Source organism: Puntigrus tetrazona, chromosome 19, assembly GCF_018831695.1.
Source record: "Puntigrus tetrazona isolate hp1 chromosome 19, ASM1883169v1, whole genome shotgun sequence".
NCBI classification, from domain to species: domain Eukaryota; kingdom Metazoa; phylum Chordata; class Actinopteri; order Cypriniformes; family Cyprinidae; genus Puntigrus; species Puntigrus tetrazona.
In genome coordinates, this window is record NC_056717.1 from 17,950,632 (window position 1) to 17,969,432 (window position 18,801).

The 18,801-nt window shown below is 35.8% G+C and overlaps 1 protein-coding gene across 5 annotated transcripts; it reads left to right on the forward strand.

Moving 5' to 3' along the window:
* The first annotated feature begins 9,011 nt into the window (after nucleotides 1-9,011).
* On the forward strand, nucleotides 9,012-18,575 carry dpm3 (dolichyl-phosphate mannosyltransferase subunit 3, regulatory). Of its 5 annotated transcripts, none has more exons than XR_006247024.1 (5): nucleotides 9,097-9,132; nucleotides 9,406-9,505; nucleotides 9,628-9,955; nucleotides 15,576-15,805; nucleotides 15,905-18,575. XR_006247024.1 is itself a non-coding variant. In XM_043217535.1 (5 exons), exons 4-5 carry the CDS (start codon nucleotides 9,681-9,683, stop codon nucleotides 15,604-15,606), a joined length of 306 nt encoding a protein of 101 aa, XP_043073470.1. In that variant the 5' UTR covers nucleotides 9,115-9,132; nucleotides 9,246-9,321; nucleotides 9,494-9,505; nucleotides 9,628-9,680; the 3' UTR covers nucleotides 15,607-18,575. The 5 variants fall into 5 exon arrangements, 4 of the variants coding, with proteins under 4 accessions (XP_043073469.1, XP_043073467.1, XP_043073468.1 ...); XM_043217535.1 differs by adding an exon at nucleotides 9,246-9,321 and having other exon boundaries at nucleotides 9,115-9,132; nucleotides 9,494-9,505; nucleotides 15,576-18,575; XM_043217532.1 differs by having other exon boundaries at nucleotides 15,576-18,575.
* Nucleotides 18,576-18,801: the final 226 nt, after the last annotated feature.

The window sequence follows — 18,801 nt, forward strand, 5'->3', positions numbered from 1 at the left end:
ATGTAAATGTATGGACCACAAAATCTTAAATCACTTGGCTTATAGCAATAGCAAAAGTTTGGCTGTTAGTAAAAGTAATTTATTATTTAAATTCGTTTATATAGCAATAGCCAAAAATATATAGTATGGGTCAAAATTATAGATTTTTCTTTTATGCCAAAAATGCATTATAAAAATAATAATTTCCTACCATAAATATGTCAAACTTTAATTGGTAATATGCATTGCTAAGAACATCAATTGGACAACTTTATAGTTTATTTTCTCTATGTTTAGATTTTTTTGCTCCCTCAAATTCCAGTTTTTCAAATAGTTGTAGCTCAGCCAAATATTCTCATATTCTAAGCCTATTTATTAAGCTGTCATATGTATAAATCTCAGTCTCGAAAAACTGCTTTGTGGTCCACAGTCGTGAACACGCACACACACACACACACACACACACACACACACACACACACACACACACACACACACACACACACACACACACACACGTGTCCTAAGTAACCTCAAACATTGCTATTTGTAACTCTATGTTATTTGTATGTTAATCCATAGGACATGGTCCAATTTTATATATATATGCATTAAGTGCATTATTATATTATCTAAATAATTCATTTATATTTTATAAAATCATTATCATTCCTGAAATCATTTTTAATTATCTTTGTGCTATAATGTGCTAATGTGCTATACAATAACCGAGAATAAAAAAATTATTCATTACTTTTTTAATCATTTATAATAATTTACTACTTTTCTGACATTTTCGACTTACCTTACCGTGAATTTTAGCATTATTCTGACCACTTGTCAAACACACCGTGGCTGTAAAAATTCCAGATCCCATTCAAAGCGAAAAGTCGAGGCGAGACATAGTCAACAGGGGGTTTGTAAGGAAAACACATGTTTTCTAGCGCGCCTTCGAGAACAGCTGTGCATACATCACTATAGCGAACGGTCACTAAGAGACAGAATGAATCAGGGACGGAAAGACAAAAAGAGACGTGACAAAAAGAGATAAACAAGTAAATAGCGAGGCCAGGCCACACTGGTCCACGGGAGAAGGACAAAGTGACAGAGAGTGAGACAGATAAACATCAGGAGAGAGATAGAAAGCAGATGGAGGCGGGGATAAGATGAAGCTGGGGAGGTCAGAACAGTTGACCTTTATATAGGAGAGAAAATAAGAGAGAGAGAGAGAAAATAGTGATGGTATCTGTTTCACGGTCAACACATGCTTCATTTCTCCTCCTTGACACTCCGTAAAGGTCAAAGGTTGACAGACGCAAGAAGGCGGGAGGGAGAGAAGCGTAGAAAGTCAATAAAGTTTTAGGGTCAGACATCTACAGGTCAGCTAAAGAAATAAACCCAACAAAACTTCAATATATAATAAAAACTCTTTTGTTTACCACAGAAAAAAGTTTGGAATGACAGGAAACTTACTACTGCTCGAATATTTTTGAGACAGCTTGAACAATAAACCATCAATCATAATTTTTTTTCTATAAACACATTTTACCATGACAGAGAATGTCTACTTCAACTGCGCTGACCTTTTTCCATCCTTCATACCGTACAAACACACAGACGCTTTTGTCCTGAAGGGAGGAACAACTAGTTCAAACTCAAGCTCAGTACTTCTTACGAGGCGCCGTTTATTAAACGTTTTATATCACTTCGCCATTATTAATGGTTGTCTTATTTACTGTTTGTTTCGAATCAATTCATCAGAGGGCTTTTTCGGTTCAACGCTGGGTCACGGCACCAAACAAACGCTGAACGCAGCTGTCAACCAATCAGATCCCGTCATGGGAGCGGGTCTGGCTCAAGACGGAGTTTAAAATGGAGTTCTTTGTGCCTGTTTTCTTGTGCCTGTTTTGGTATACTCCTATGGAGGTCACAACGGTCCGCCCTACATTAGCTCATTAAAACGATGTCTGTTGCAGTCCCGTGCGCAAACTGACGCTAGAAATAACCGTCCGCCCAGCGTGTGCCAATTAACTATGATGTCAAAAGCTGCATTTAAAAGGGCATGACAGGCAGGCCAGGCTAAATGGGTTTTTGGTACACTGTATGTTTATGCATGCTGTCACTTTGGGTTTGGTTACGGGAGCAAGTCAACTGTACTATGAGTACTATGTAGTTAATGAGGGATATGACTTAATGTGTTCAACTATTAGCTGCAAAATATGCCCTTAAAATATACTAAATGTACTACCTGCTAGGAGTTCTAGACTTAAATGGCTTGACTTAATTTAAGGGACAAGTTTTAAAATATTATAAAAATGAAATGCAATAATAATAATAATAAGCAATGTCATGTAAAAGAGTGTTAATTATATATATATATATATATATATATATATATATATATATATATATATATATATATATATATATATATATATATATATATATATATATGTGTGTATATATATACATATAAATTTGTAAAAAAATATTATGGAAATATAATTTATTATTAATAGATTTACTCATTGGCTAAAAATGTATCTAAATATTTTAGATACATTTTAATATAACATTTTAATATTTATAATATTTCATATATAAGAAAAAAAAATTATAATAATAAATCATTGTATTGTTATAATTATATTTACATTTTCATATACAATACATATACAAATATATATAAAAATCTATTTAATAATAACATTAAAGAATTGTATTCATTGTTACAATTAAATGTTTATATATTGCATTTATAGTAGTCATAATATTTATATATACCTACACATATGTCAAGTATAAATAAAATTAAATAATTGAAACTGTAAAATAATGCATTTATTTCATTGAAATAAATGAAATTTCAGACTATTTTCCTGTATAGTTTATGGTCAAATATATATATATATTTTTTCAATTCCATTTCACTTCTGTTGAGCATATTTTCCCAGCTCGCTTTTTCCATTTTAATGTCACTTTCTGGCATGGCAAAAAACCCGTGCCAATCAAAACAAGGGGATGGGCCAGAATTGTCCTTGCTAAAATAAATAAGACAGTGTCTAGTTTATTGTTTTATAAAAGCAGGTCTTCATAACCCTGGACCACACAGACATGGCATGAGTTATGAGAGGGAACAGAGAGCTGGCACGAAGCTCGCACAGAGCCGCTAAGGAGTGGGATCAGATGATTGGCCTGTAGCATCTGAGAGTGAGATGTTCCTTTTAAAAGCATTTGTTCAAGCCCCGAGCGTTTCCCGGCCCGATGTATGTCATATAGGAAGGCTGTAGTTTTGTTCGTTCTGCGTGAAATGACCAGAAGAAAAGAGCTCTGAATAGAGACGCTGTCATATCGAGTTATATTCAATAACAATATAATACAGCCCTCTGGGGCATTTTACATGCTCAAGTGACACTCTGGGACTCCAGCAGAGATCAAATATGCAAACATATGCTTTCATAAATGTGTTTATAGGCTCAGAATGACGCAGATTTGAAACATTCGTGACTTCAAAGTGTTTCTAGGGGTCTTCGGTGCTTTAAGTATACAAAAGAGTTACATACTGTTTTCTGACTGGTTCAAGTACACCCGTTTTACACTACAGCAGAATGACTTGAGCTCATGTAGCACTTATTCAGTGACAATAGTTTACAATAGAGTACACAGTGTGCAAAGTGATGGATTTTTAGCAGGCCGCTAAACCGTATCTCAAGACCGAACCTACAGCTGACGTATTTCTGGATGCAAGTCAGGTTTAAAGTTTCAATGTCAATGTAATTTCCAACAGAGGTTAGAACACTGCAGCTATAAGCACTGTCAAGTTTAATATGTCATCGGAGAGTTATATACAGACGCACTGCACGAATGGCATGCATGCTTCATACAAAATGTCAGGAGTATGCTTTTATACTGTTACTAATACAATGATCGACCCCAGATTTACCAAAAACCAACAATAAGAACAATAAAAGGCCCCGAATGCAGTAATTATCTGAACAAGAAACGTTTTTTTCTTCAAAACGGTTGTGCTCTCAGAAACTGAACTCAGCTAGGTAAAATCAAACCTTCATAAAGGGATGCTTTTAAAGAGCAGGACACAAAAATATTGCTCAGATGAATTATTTCTGTACAGATGTTGATGGCGAGCCAGTCATTGAGTATATCAAGCGTTTGTTAACAACTGGAAGCAATATTTCCTGTTTTTTAAAAGTCAAACATTTTCTGGAAACATCTTTTGATCCTATGATTGATTATGGAAAGTTTTTATTGAATTTATTTACATTTCTACATTTTTTTGGAACTTTCATTTTTTAAATATAACATTTTTTAAAAAATAAGTTAAGTCTTTTTAAATATATTTTTATATATTGTTATTTTTTCATTTTTATAAAGAGGCCTCTAATGCTCATCCAGGGTGCATTTACTTGATTAAAAAACTGTAAAACCAGTAATGTTATTATTTTTTTACAGAAAATGTTTCCTTTTTGAATACATTTTAAAGCTGAATTTTCAGCATCATTACTCCAGCCTTCAGTGTCAAATGATCGATCAGAAATCGTTCTGATAAACTGATTTGGTTTGAAAATGTTTATTATTATTGTCACTGTTAAATGTGTTAAACTGTTAGTGTTTCATATTTTTATGAAATCTTTGATAGGATTTTGTAGGAGTGTAGAGTTAAAAGCATTTATTTAAAAAAATAAATAAATAAATGGCCTCACTGCCACTTTTGATAAATGTAATCCTTGATTATATATATATATATATATATATATATATATATATATATATATATATATATATATATATATATATATATAAGGAAAAATACTTAATAATATGAATACTTTATATGAGATGTTTTGCTTATGATGGAGAAATACTATAATTGTGCTGAAACAGATGCATGGTAGGGTTCTAAAATAGAAGTAGAACTGCTGACATGGGGATTGAGAAAAGCACATTCCTGTTTCCATATGTCTTTCTTTCCATCCTTTTTGTCTCTGGTCTTTTTCCACGGCAGAAGCAGAAACAGGTGGACTTTGACAGGAAGGGCACAAATCCCTTGCTAAGACTCACATACACCTTCTGACTATGTATTTGGGCATTAAACGTCAGGTTAGAATTTATGCTGTTTATACTCCCCCCCCCCCATACTGTGAATATTTATGAGTCCAGCTGTCCCTTGCTCGGTTGTCTTCATTAATGAAGCGTTTGACTTGTATAAAAAACCATCAACAAAATGCCTACAAACCCCACTGCACAGCAGATCAAAGCTCAGACTGAAAGCACGCGGCTAAGACATCTCGACTGTCCGTGTCAGGATTTGGCCTAACCGAGGAACGCTTTTCAGACCGAAGACAAGAATAATGGGACCATTCCTCCAACATACACAGATACTGGAAAATGACGGCAGATCCTGCCAGTCGAGTCTGAATGAGCGTAGATGCATTCCATCAAGATCACATCTGTGTACATATGCTAAATCAGTTAAAATATTTAAAAACGTAACAGTGGCCAAATTTTGATTTTCACATTTGAAAGAAAATTGATGGTGTTCGTTTCGGTATGTTTCTATGTAGTTGCTGGGCCGATTTCTTGAGCTTTCGTTTTTTTTTTCACTCATTTTATAATGCGCCGAGTAGAAATATTAAGCATAACTGCTGACAAAAGCACACCTCTCTGCAACTAGCCACACAATAATACGGCGCAAACCAAAACCGGCCTTAGTTACTTTCTTAATGCATGTTCCCAGTCTTCTTGTGAGTGATTCATCAGGGCACGTTACCGCAAAGAAAAATAAATCACGTTGACTCTTAGTGTTTGGGTGTGTTCAATCCCTAACACGCCTCTAATGTGATGCCTTTTAACAGATAACGCAGTTCCTTCATGCAATTTGGACAACAAAATATAATGTCACTGGATGAACTCAGATGGTCAGTCTCTCGCTCTGTTCGTATGTGTGTGTGTGAAAAAGAGAGCAGGCTGCGACAGAGATCTCAGGGACAGGAAACAGAGGGTTCCTGTTTTTTTGAGCCAGGCGCTATTGTCTCCCTCCCTCTCTTTTTCTCTCTCCCTCATAAACACACTTATCTGCAATTGTTCCCTTTAAATCGTATTTTGTCTGCCCCATCCTAGAGGCTCGCATTGGAGCCACGGACTGTCCGCTGTGCTTTCTTGAACTCTGAACGAAGGTGCATTTTCAGAAATCAGGACATTCGAAAAATTTCAGAAGGATCACGTGAAACTGAAGACTGGAGTAATGACGCTGAAAATTCATCATTGAAATATAATCCAATATATTCAAATAGAAAATAGTTATTTTACATTTACATTTGGTACTGGAGATAATTTCATCCGAAGCGAGGAAAGGGACGAAAATGGAAGCAATCAAAATCAAAAAAGGGGCAATGATATGCAAATGCTATGCAAGTCTCGGAGAAGACTAGGTTTTTTCAATTATAGAAAAAGAAAACAAATGGAATAGAAAAGGGATAGAGCAAGCTAGTGTTAGAAGCCTTTTTTTGGTTAACTGTGTAATAAATAAAAAGACAAATATAATACAAAAAGAACAGAAACGCTTTAGTTCATTTTGTTTAAAGAAAACGAACAGTTAGTAAATGAATAGAGTGCAAGTCTGAAAGGGGCATGTTTTTTTTTTAACGAACAGAATTAAATATTTTACAACATTATATGTCACTGTATTTTTAATCAAATGCAGCCTCTGTGAGCATACACATGTATATTATCCACTAATATGTATTTGCTATGTTCTTGATCTATATTTTTTTCCAGTGGTGCATGTCCTTGGATGCCCTCAAAATAAGCCTTTGTCCAATTTAGTGCACGTATGGGGATAATCTTGGACCTAAAGTGTAGCTAAGTAAAGCTACCCAAACACACTCGGACTCAGAGAGCAGATCTCCTCTCGCTGGGTGGTGGCAGGGAACCAGGGTTTAAGCATGTAAGCTATTTAAGCATCTGGATTTAATGCACCATTAAGGTCAACGGCTGACCAGTCTGCACCTGTAGCGCTCCTCACCAAACCCAGAGCCCCTCCTCTCATTCAGCTGCCGGTGGTCACCGTTTCTCCACTTTCTCCGTGTGATTTCACCAAAAAAGCGACCGCATTCTCAAAACAAAGTTCCCAAGTGGAATCAAAACAAGTTTTACAGCCTGATGCCACTGCAGAATGTTTTTAAGAGAGCCGTGTCCCTGCCCCGAGGCCGACCTTCATCTTCTCATCTCATTCTTTAAGTTGTTCTCCTCACGCCCTCGCTCTCTCTCCATCACCCCCTCCGTCTCAGTGCAGCCTGTTCTGTTGTGTCTGCCAACCGCTCTCTGCTGGATCACAGGTTTCCTGAGCTGGAGAGCCGGGGACTGGCAGTCTCGAACACTGAGAACGGCCAACTTGCTTTTTTCCCACTGCGCTTGGTGTACGTTCTGCTCACTGAACACGTACTCCTACGCAAACGCCCAGGCAGCGAAGAGTCGCAACCGTTATGAAGAGAATCGCAGTCATTACTGTCCCAGCAGACATAGAACGATAGAGAATGACAGAGCGATAAAAGCTAATATGGATAGATAGATGGATAGAAAGATATAGATAGGACAACTGGATGATAGAATGAAAGAACGGCAGACAGTCAGATAGACAGATAGATAGATAGATAGATGATAGTAGATATGTAGAACAATAAAACAATAGATATGTTCTTTGAAATGTTCTTTCATTAGATAGATATGCACAACAGAACGATAGATAGAATGAAAGATAAATAGAACTATAAAATGATAAAACAATGGATAGATAGATAGATAGATAGATAGATAGATAGATAGATAGATAGATAGATAGACAGAACAGCAGAATGATGGAACAATAGAATGAAAGAATGACAGATAGATAGATAGATAGATAGATAGATGGACAGAACAGCAGAATGATGGAACAATAGAATGAAAGAATGACAGATAGATAGATAGATAGATAGACAGATAGATAGATAGATAGATAGATAGATGGACAGAACAGCAGAATGATGGAACAATAGAATGACAGATAGATAGATGGATAGATATGTTCTTTGAAATGTTCTTTCATTAGATAGATATGCACAACAGAATGATAGAATGACAAATAGAACTATAAAATGGTAAAACAATAGATAGATAGATAGATAGATAGATAGATAGATAGATAGATAGATAGATAGATAGATAGATAGATAGATAGATAGAGGAGTAAGTTGAGTAGGCTTATATTAGATTGCTGTTCAGAACTAGAAATATATGTCTTGATAAGACATCTTGAATAGACATTTTTTGCTATTTTTCTTCTGCTTTGTTTAGTTGAACGCTCAATCCCGCTCTTTAATATTTAGTGATAAAAGAAAGCCTAGTGCTGAACAAAACGACCGAAAGCCGGCAAATTCCTCACACATGCCCCGTTTTGCCACATTTCTACTTCACAACCGCTCGGAGTATCGGAAGAGACACACTCTGACGAGAGTAAACATCACTAAGAATAACCTCGCGTTTGCTGTGAGGGCGATGTTTTTCGGGAGCCCCGGTGCTGTCTGCGAACGATGTTTATACCTTTTTGGCTGGCGAGGAGGTGTGATGGGTCACGGACTCGCGCTCGTTCTGCTCGCTGAATGGGCGGATGTCACCCGCGGCATCCACAAGACACTGAACCGCGCCAACACAGAGACACACGAAAACAGCTTCGGACCGATACCGCGCAGGCGTCTCGTTTCCTGCCAGCAATAAATCTGTCGACTGAATCGACTGTTTAATAGACCTAATAATGTGTAAAGGCTATATTCAAAGACATTATAAAAGAACCCTTTAAATAATACACAACAAGAATGAATATAAATAAATAATAAATATAAACAATGGTAAATTCTTTATTATATATACATACAAAATACAGCAAATACACCTTGTTTATTCTCTTTCTTTTCTTTTAGTATTAAGAGACAAGCATACAGATTTAAAAACACTGAAACAGACTAAAAAATGGAGCGTTCGAATTTAGTCTTGTAGTAAATATTTGAAATACACTGCATGTTCCATAATGCTTTTCGGCAACTACGTCATCGACCTGCGTTACTATTCTGAAAGTGGTGAGCTGGCTTAGAAGAGCGGGTAAGAGGGTGCATTTCAATATTACCAGTGCATTTTCGCTGTTATTTAATATATAGGACCTGTTCATTTTTACTAAGCTCAAACATTTCCCTCCGTTTTGCGTTGTTTGTCAGATTTCGCAGTAAACAACCTGTTATCGTTAGCATTCGTGCTACACTAGCTGTTCAATAAGAGTGAGGATCAACGTGAATTTTAAACAACAGTGGTGTATATACGATTATTTTTCTGTAATCTTTATGATTTCTTTTATCTTTCGTCTGTTTCAAACTCTAGCAGAAGACACTGTGACGATCACTCTTAATCGAATTCATTTCAAGAAATGGTTTCTTGATAATGTTTCTTGATATGCTTTTTTTAAAATACAAGATTTCATGTATGTATTTCCTGTTTGTATTTTAAGTGGAATGTCTGTTTATATTTTACACTGTGTGCTCTCTGTAATAAATCATAACATGTGAAAATAGAACTGTCTAACAAACACATTTATCCTCACAGGTGGATTTTTCATTTATAATTTAGCCCTCCACCGTCCCACAATCTTCCTCACGATGACCAAGCTTCTGGAGTGGCTTCTTGGTGTGTCGCTGATTGGTGTGGCATGGGGACTCGTTACCTTTGACCTCCTTGATTTGAAGTTTCCTCCCCAGTACAGAGAGCTGGCATGGCCCATGCCTGTATATCTGCTGGTGGCGTTTGGCTGTTATTCACTGGCAACTGTCGGCTATCGTGTGGCCATGTTTAATGACTGTGAGGACGCAGCTAAAGAATTGCAAGCACAAATAAAAGAAGCCAAAGAGGATTTAAAGAAGAAGGGACTGAAGATGTGAGAATTCCATCTTAGCTTCTGTTTTATATATATATACATGCATACATACATACACACAAATGCAAACATAGTTTCATTGTTTCTGTTTATGATGTCTCGTACTACGCTCAAAGCTGTCCGACTTTGCTCAAATCATTTTTTTTCAACATGATGTAAATAATAGTTTGAAATGTAAACACCTGCACACCTGTGAGTGCTCTATTTCCAGCATTACGACAGACTTATTTTAAACATTACAGGCGCATGCATGCATTGTCAATGGAGAGCAGTGCTATTTCTGTACACCCTCCAGAGTGTGTGTATTTGCATTGGCCAGGGAATGAATACGGTTTTTTTTTTTGCACCAGTTGTTTTCAGCGAGTCAGAATTCTGAGTCAGACTTAGAAATGAACCCACTGTGTAGATTTATGCCTGCGCAAGGGCAGCATTTCAGTAAATCAAATGAATTTAATTTTGATGTAAAATATAGATAATGGGACCGTGTTTAGGTTCCCACGCTGTTGTTCTTTTCACCTTAAATTAAGGTTATTGACCATTTCTTTTTCTAATTGGATTGTGCTGCAAGTACAACCGTTTAATGTGAATATTAAATGGTAATACGCTTGAAATAGTTAACCCTAGGTAATTTTAAAGCCGCACAAGTTTCACACTGCTCCTAAAAAAACAAAACAGTGCTGTTTATTCATAAGCTGACGTGTCCCACTGTGCATATCCTGGGTTAATACTCTTATTTGGCTTTTTGCAGTTTCACTGATTGGACAAATGCAGCACGCAACCTTTCTCTATAATGATTTTTAGCGTCCTCATTAGTAGCTATTATTTTCTGAACATATTACGTTTTTCCTGAATGTGAGTTTTAGGACTACAAAGGTACACTTCACTTCGATTAATGTGTTTTCTGTTGCTATTTGATGTTCCCTCCCCGGTGTGCCGTGTTCCCGTGTTGTTTGGTCATTTCAGACCTAAATGGCTGTTAAAAATAGTCACGCTTGTGTTGCTTGTGGTCTGAAATGACCGCCATTGGGAAAAGTATAGGAAATGCACAAATACGTGTGTGTGTGCATAAAATACAAATGTAAAAAAATGCGTGCAGAAAAAAAACGTGCACAGAAATGAAGGGGTGATGCAGTAAATCAAGCGTGCAAAACAGACACACCCTAGTGTGTCTGAACTGGTGTGGCTGTAACAAAGCATGTTTCTGCAAATGCGTGAAATGAAATCGATAATTCAGCCACAATGCAGTAAAAACACAAACACTAAGAAAGGGGTCATACTCTAAAACATCAGTACAAAACACACTGTACACGCACAAATGAACTGGTGCGTCTAACAATACGGAAACACAGAGCCAGTAGACTCATATAAGAGGAAGTTAAAATTAAGTAGTCTCTGATTAAGCATTCCTGTTTTCTGTGACATTTCTTTGAACTTTGATGTTGTGTAATAAAACCAGTAGTAAAATAAATGCAAAAACTGGCATTCCAAACAACAACAAAAAACCTTTACACAGAGGTTGTCTAAATATATATCCAAATCCACAAATTAAAAATAATGTCTAAAAACAACTAGAGGTTTTATAAGAGCTATGTAGAAAGGGTTGCAGGACCATGGAATTATTTATTTTTTTTTTTTACTCTAAACTGATCTGACTTCAGAATTGCATTCTATAGACATTGTCTCTATTTTAATATGAAATACTGTAATAAAAAAATATTAGAAAAAACATTTGTATTATTTTCAGTGGGAAAAATGTATAATAATTATTGCGTAAATATTAATTAGTACCATTCAAATATATCAAAATACAAAATAAAAGCATAGTATTGAACAAAAATATATTACATTGATTTTACTGGAAGTAAAAAACAGTAGTGTGCCCAGGCACTTTTGACTCTACAACATTAAGCTTATATATATATATATATATATATATATATATATATATATAGCTTTAATAACCTCAGGTAAAAAGTGCTGCTACCCTGCAACTAAATTACAAGAGCGACACGTAGGCCTTCCTTTTCCCAGAATTAAGAGCAATAAAAACCCAGGGTTAAACGTGTTAAAAGCCATCGTATGTGTTCACCATTTCATTGTTCACCATTTTTTGCGTTTTCCTCAGACATTCCATATGATGAAAATCATGCATGCACACAGGAGCGATTCATTCTCGGTTGCGTTTAATTTTTGCTCTGCTGGACTCTGCCTTACATTCTGATCTCAAAAAATGAACTTCTGTGCACATAAATTCTGAAATGTGATCCATGTCCATGTGTTGGCTCTTAAAACACTAATCCCAAAGCCACTAAGTGCACACGGGCGCTGTATATAGTGCCGAATTAATCTGGTGTTTTTGGCAAGAAGAGCTCATTCGTTCTCTTCACGCTTAAAGCGGGCTCTTGTAACCTTTTTTTTTAGGCCCCTTCAATGCCGCTGTGAACAGGCCTATACCTGTTGGCAGAACAAAGTAGAAAAAAGTAGGTTTTTCATAAGTTTGCAGTTTTCTTGTAGGACTAGGCTCCGCCTGACTGCTGATTGGCTCTTGTTCAAATCTCTGATGTCACCCCCTGCAGCCTGTTACAAGCTGTTGTTAGTTAAAGCCTGTTTTTCACAAACCCATGGTAGCATGTGAGAGAACATCATCAGCATTTTCTCCCGAAACCACAGAACGATCAACGCCACGTTCATGCTTTGAGATGCAGTTTAAACAGCTGAGAAACCGAGCAAATGATTTCTAGAGTTTTGAATAGGACTTTCTTTGAATAGGAATTAAGGAAAATTCAATGATCCGATTCGACGAGCCATTATTGAGAAGAAAGAGAGAAAATTGCAGGCTTTGCTTTTCAGCTCCACGGTAATTTTCTGGTTCTGATCAATAAATCTCTCTGAAACGCAGGCATTGTCAGCCAGGGCATGTTTAAAGCGAAGCGAAAAACAAACATGCGTTCTCTTTTGTGTTCCATTGAGGAATAAAAATACAGATTTCAAAGATGTGTAAAGTTTTGTGCGCACTGTTTCTTTAAGAAAATGTATAAAGTTCAACAAGTAGATGCTAGCACACAGAATTATTGGTAGTTATTTTCATTGTTGCTTTTCAAAGACTGATTATCACTGCAAGCAACATGGCTTCAAAAACAAACACATTTGTCTCAGCTGACCTGTTTCCACTGCCTTTAGGGGTTAGAGACGCCGCATTTTACGAAATATAAGACAGGTCGTGCTGCTGTTGTACGTCAAGAGACCTTTATGCCCCGTACTTCACATTTGTCTGTTGTGCAATGCGATACTTCTTCTGGTCTGTTATTGTTAGGAGAATGAACTGTATGTGCCTCGTTTAGATTAAATACGTGGTTCAAACACAAACCAACAGTGGCTCAAAAACGGATCTGGACACTTAAGAAGAGAAAAGTTTAAATGTTGTAGTATTTGATAAAAAGATGACAAAAAAAGGATTGTAGTAGATATAATTATTAATTATGCATTCATAAAGTAGTAAAGAAATGGTCATATATATATATATATATATATATATATATATATATATATATATATATATATATATATATATATATATACGTTTATATATATGTTTTGTGGTCTAGGGTCATAAGTCACTGGGACCTTAGATTCCAAATATTATTTATTCAGCTTTTGAAAAAAAAAAAAAACTTTTAGGACTGGTTTTGTGGTCAAGGGTCAAACATATTATAAAAAGAATATATAGTAAAAAGTATTTTTAGCACATTTATATTTGCCTAACTTATTTGGGCTTTTATGGTTGTTAAATTTAGAGGACAATGGCTAAATATAAATATATTAAAAATAAAACAACGTTCAAATAGCCGTTTGGCTATCCGTTAACATTTTCCAATAGCGTGCACAGCCAAAAAGGAAATTTGTGACATATTACATTTTGATTACAAAGATTACAAAGACAAACATTATCTTCCCTTTGGAATAACACGCACTGATGAAACATACACAATAAAACGGGGAATGCGTATCAATAATGTAAATAGCATCAATTCTGATTCTGTGTCGGCTTGAAATGACATTCAGTAAAACTTCAAGTACACCCCGAACGTCTAAATGGCCTAAAATGTCTAAAAAATGTCTAAGTGGTGTGCTGCCAATGTATGAACAAAAAGAAATCCTATCTGGAGTGCCAGCTGCCAAACTTTCTCTAGAGCCTTGTTAAAATAAATACGAATGTAAAAAAGCTGGAAAATGAGTGGAAGTGTAGAGTAATGGCTGAAATCTTTAGCTCCTCTGAAGGTATACGTCAGCGAATGTAAACCTTATTGTTGAAGCTAATTAGCTCACTGTTTCAGTAACATGTGCTAGCAAGGTGTGTTCGTTAAGGAATCCAGCTTTCTTTCCCCATTACCCAGAAGTCAATATCCAAATATGCCTTTATTAGAACCGAGACCATCTAAGAAGATAATTTGCGGAAGATAATACATCCTATAAAATGGTTTGTGTTACGTGTTTGACTCTGTAGCTTATTATACTCCGAGAGTGTCTCCGCGAGACTTATTTTCACCTCTTTATCTAAATCTTTATTATTATATATCTTTTAAATTGCGTAATAAACGCTTGTAACGGATGTCCGAATTGGACAGAAATTGTAAAGAAATTGGCCGTATCATACTCAGTCGAGCGCTCTACGCTTTTAAAAGTTGTATTGAGGTTGATTTCTTTTGAAATTTGTGGCAGGCATAGCTCGAAATTCAATCACATTTTCATTGTCTGAACAAGAATTTATGCGCAATCCATCAAGCAGAGCTAAAATCTAGATGAAGCGGACCCCGACTCCATCCTGAGCAGCGGCAGGACAGTCTACGTTGTTCAAATGACTTGATAATAGTTACGGGGGTTTATGTATTCATATTTCTGATATTGTTGGACCGGTACAGTATGTCTCCGGGTTTGGCTTTGTGTCTTTGAAATAGGATAACCCATTCAGCAGTGAAAATGGAGCGCTCTTTTTTTTTTTTTTTTTTTTCTTCAATAGCCTATATTAATATATTTGCTTGCTCTCAATCCCCAGCGAATAAAAAAATAAGTAAATTAAACATGAGGCCATCATAACATTATTTTCTTTGTTTTAGGAACCGTGTCTTGTTGGAAGTGTACCCTGTTCAATGAGCTGTCTGATTTTAAGGCCAAATGTGGTTAAAAACGCTGATTTCACAATTTTTTTTTCCAGCTATCTCGACTTGATCTAAATTCAAGGTTAAGTCACATTTAGTTGCTTTAACACTGAGGAACTAAAATAATTGTTGTTGCTGAGTTTTAAGCTCATTTCAATTAATTCTTATATGTTATATTTAATATATAAGCACATTTTCTTAGAAATGCATATTTAATGCATATTTATATATACACCTGCATATTTATTTGTACATACATAATTAATATACACCGTATACACGCGTTTGACAGCATGTATATATATTAATTAACTTATTTTATTATTTTATTATTTAATAATTATTATTATACATGGATTTGTTGTATACTTATATGTTTAAAAAATCATATATGGGTACGCATACCTTTTTAAAGAGCTCTTTTTTCTGCCTCCGCATTAACGTCATCATTCTTTTCTGTACAGAGCTTCTCCAGCCCTCTTTCATGTTGGATAACAGTAAGAGACATATGCTGTCTGAGGAAGACTTGTGTCATATTTCTCTCCACACGATGCCCATGCTGCGTCCAGACAAGTCGCTGCTGTTCTCCAACCTGCTTCCTTTCACCGATGACTGAATACGAGAAGAAGCGAACGTGATATTAGACAAAACACGCACATGAACAGCCTGTACTGACTTCAACATATACTTCATGGTAAATGATGTGATTACTTTATATCGCGTTTGCATAGCCATCTAAATAATTACAAAAGAAGCGCGTTATTAACTAAAGAATGCTCTTTGACTTTTACAGCGCGTTTTATCAGATGAGTAACAGAAATGGGATACAAAGCCACAGTATTTGCCCCGACTCGCACAAGGATAGAACATGCTAAGCATATTTCTTGATCAAAGTCGTGTGTGTGTGTGTGTGTGTGTGTGTGTGTGTGTGTGAATGCAGACCCTCTCACAATGCGTATTTGTAGCTCAAGGACAAAAGCTTAACATATTTATCATAAGCACAGAAACAGATGTGCAGGACCAACTTAATGCTTTATCTTGAAAACAGAAAAATGCAGAAGTAACATTCTCAATCTTCAGGACATATTAAAAGCTGATAAGAGAGGGCCAGCATTTTTTCCAGATGCGAGATGAATAATACGCAGGAAGGAGGGAGAGATCTCGCCCTCTTGTTTTTTTTTTGAGGCTGTCTGACTCTGCAGTTCATTCAATTCAAGAGCAGTTCAATTTTAAAATGAAAAAAACGTGTGGAATCACATTCAGCCTATTAGTACAGAAAACAATTTTGGCTGATCCTTTCAGTTTGTAAGGTGAAAACTGCATTTGCATTAATACACTTGAAAAACATGAAAAATGAGTTGCATATTATACTGTTATAATTAAAATGTGCTGACTAGATATTAATTATTTAGAATGCTTTAATAAAAAAAATCCTACTGATAATAAACATACTTATTTTTGCCAACTTTTCTGTTATCTGTGCCTAAACAGATGTGCTTTTTCCGCATCACGCTGAACTCTGTCTCCACACGTAATTTTTCATACGCCTCCCGTTGTTCGTTTATTGCTCGTTTGACCGACTCTTTGCGGTTTCTCTTTAGCAATAACGACTATTTAAAGCAAAAGTCCTCTAGCGAAGTGCCACTTCTTCTCTTTAAACTCCCTAAACTCTTGAGAGGAGGTCAGACGGTTAAGAGAGGGGCTGATTTACAGTCGGAGGGTCAAAGCTCTGAAAACACACGGTCAGGGTGTGAGCTGCGAAACCAGTCTGCAGCGTGACAGCTGCTTTTACGGTCACAGCCGTAAAAAAGAAGAGAAAAGAAAAGAAAAGAAAAAGGCCTCTGGAGATGAGCAGGAGGAAGGGAGGAACAATAGTGTGTAGGAGACAGAGACGGAGAGAGAGAGAGAGAAAAAAAGAGTGAAGGGAAGCGAAGAACCGAGGCTGAAAGAAATGAAGGGAGAGCGAGAGCATGAAAAAGACAGAGACAATGATAGGTAAATAAAACAAAGGAAGGTGTGAAAGAAAAGGTGGCGCGGGAATGTACTGTGCATGAGGAGGGTATAAAATACAACCTGAAGGAAGTTTATTTTTTTCCTTTTTTTTGACTGTTCCTCCACAAAACAGAGGCGCTTTAACTTCATGATGTGTTGAGATAAGCCATTTCATCTTTTCATCCTTTCATCTTTTCATTTTCTGTGACATTTGTGAGCTTTTTGCCCATTCGTCATTTTCTAACAATCAAATTTTAGCGGATCTCTCGTTCAGCAAAGGGTGGCGAGCTGACAAAATGTATAGTTAGTAAAAAAACGAATCTTTTCACGTAGATATAAGAAATCTGTAACTTGTTAGAAACACAGTTACCATAGGTAACTAAATTAAGGCTGAAACTGAAATTAAAACCATAGAAACCATTTACTTTTTCATTTTATTTTAGCTTAACAATGTACTTAAATAACTACAGCTGAAATAAAAATGAATAAATACTATTTAGATATACCTAATAAAGAAAAACATATGAAAACTTTAAATAGAAATATGATTCATACATATATATATATATATATATATATATATATATATATAGTTGGAGCTTGAAGCATGTCAACATCTTTTTTTAAAGACCGAAATGAAAAGAATGAGATCTTCTTAAATGGAAGACAATAACTGTGCATTTGTTTACTGAGCCGTCTGGCAAAAGCCCAAGTTTAGGCTGAGCACAAAGGGAAGAGTCACACCTGTGTGTTATCCCCCTGAAACACACACACACACATGGTCAAACTGATGCCTCTGACCTCCGACCATTGTACACTTTTTCCTGTCACCGGTGAAACATAAACCCCGAGAGACAAAATACTCCATCCTATTGACACAAAGACAAGACAATATGGGCTTTTGCTCGGCTTGGGAATGATCATTAACCTACATGAGCTTATACAACTGATCAAAACATACAATACTGTAAGAAACACAGCTAGCAAAAGGAAGGGATATCAGTGCAGCATTGTTTTGCGTTCGCTAAATACATACACGCCGTCAGTAGAAATGTAAAAAACGCAAGGCTGGCGGCAATCGCATTTTCCAAAAATATCATTTATTTTCACATAGGAATCTTCACATTAACTGTTTTGTTTTTTTTTGTTTTTTATCAAACGTCTCTTTTTATATATAATCCTCTTTATATACATAATATACATTTTACACAATAAATGTACAAAATAAGAATACGAGAATGAAACAAAACAAAACAAAAGTCAAAAACTGAACGGGAGTGATCTAACGTTAGTGGTGTACAGCTGCGTCAGTCGTACGAACAACTCAAGCAGCTGTATCAGGCCAGAGTCAGTGTATGTGCTGTTTAGTTCATAGTGCTTTAGCGGATTAGTGTTATATACGTGTGTCCATCTCAAATTGTAAACTCTGTCCAGTTTCCCCACACAAACGGTTCCTGGTATTAGATTAATAACAAAAATAGCAGACTTATATATGAGGCGGGTCAATTAATGAGCAGATATTTGGGATTCATCAGTCAATAACAGAAGCTTATTTTAAGAATTTGAATTAAATAATAGATCAAAGTAAACGCTATATATATATATATATATATATATATATATATATATATATATATATATATATATTTATTGTTTACTTTGATCTATTATTTAATTCAAATTCTTAAAATAGCATTT

What these genes read in the sequence shown, in the direction of transcription:
- dpm3 (XM_043217532.1), top strand. Translation starts at nt 9,466, where the DNA reads ATGTTTCTTGATATGCTTTTTTTAAAATACAAGATTTCAT. An exon ending in TTTAAAATACAAGATTTCAT is followed by an intron (nt 9,506 to 9,627) that starts GTATGTATTTCC and finishes TTATCCTCACAG; the next exon opens with GTGGATTTTTCATTTATAAT. An exon ending in AAGAAGAAGGGACTGAAGAT is followed by an intron (nt 9,956 to 15,575) that starts GTGAGAATTCCA and finishes TTTTCTGTACAG; the next exon opens with AGCTTCTCCAGCCCTCTTTC.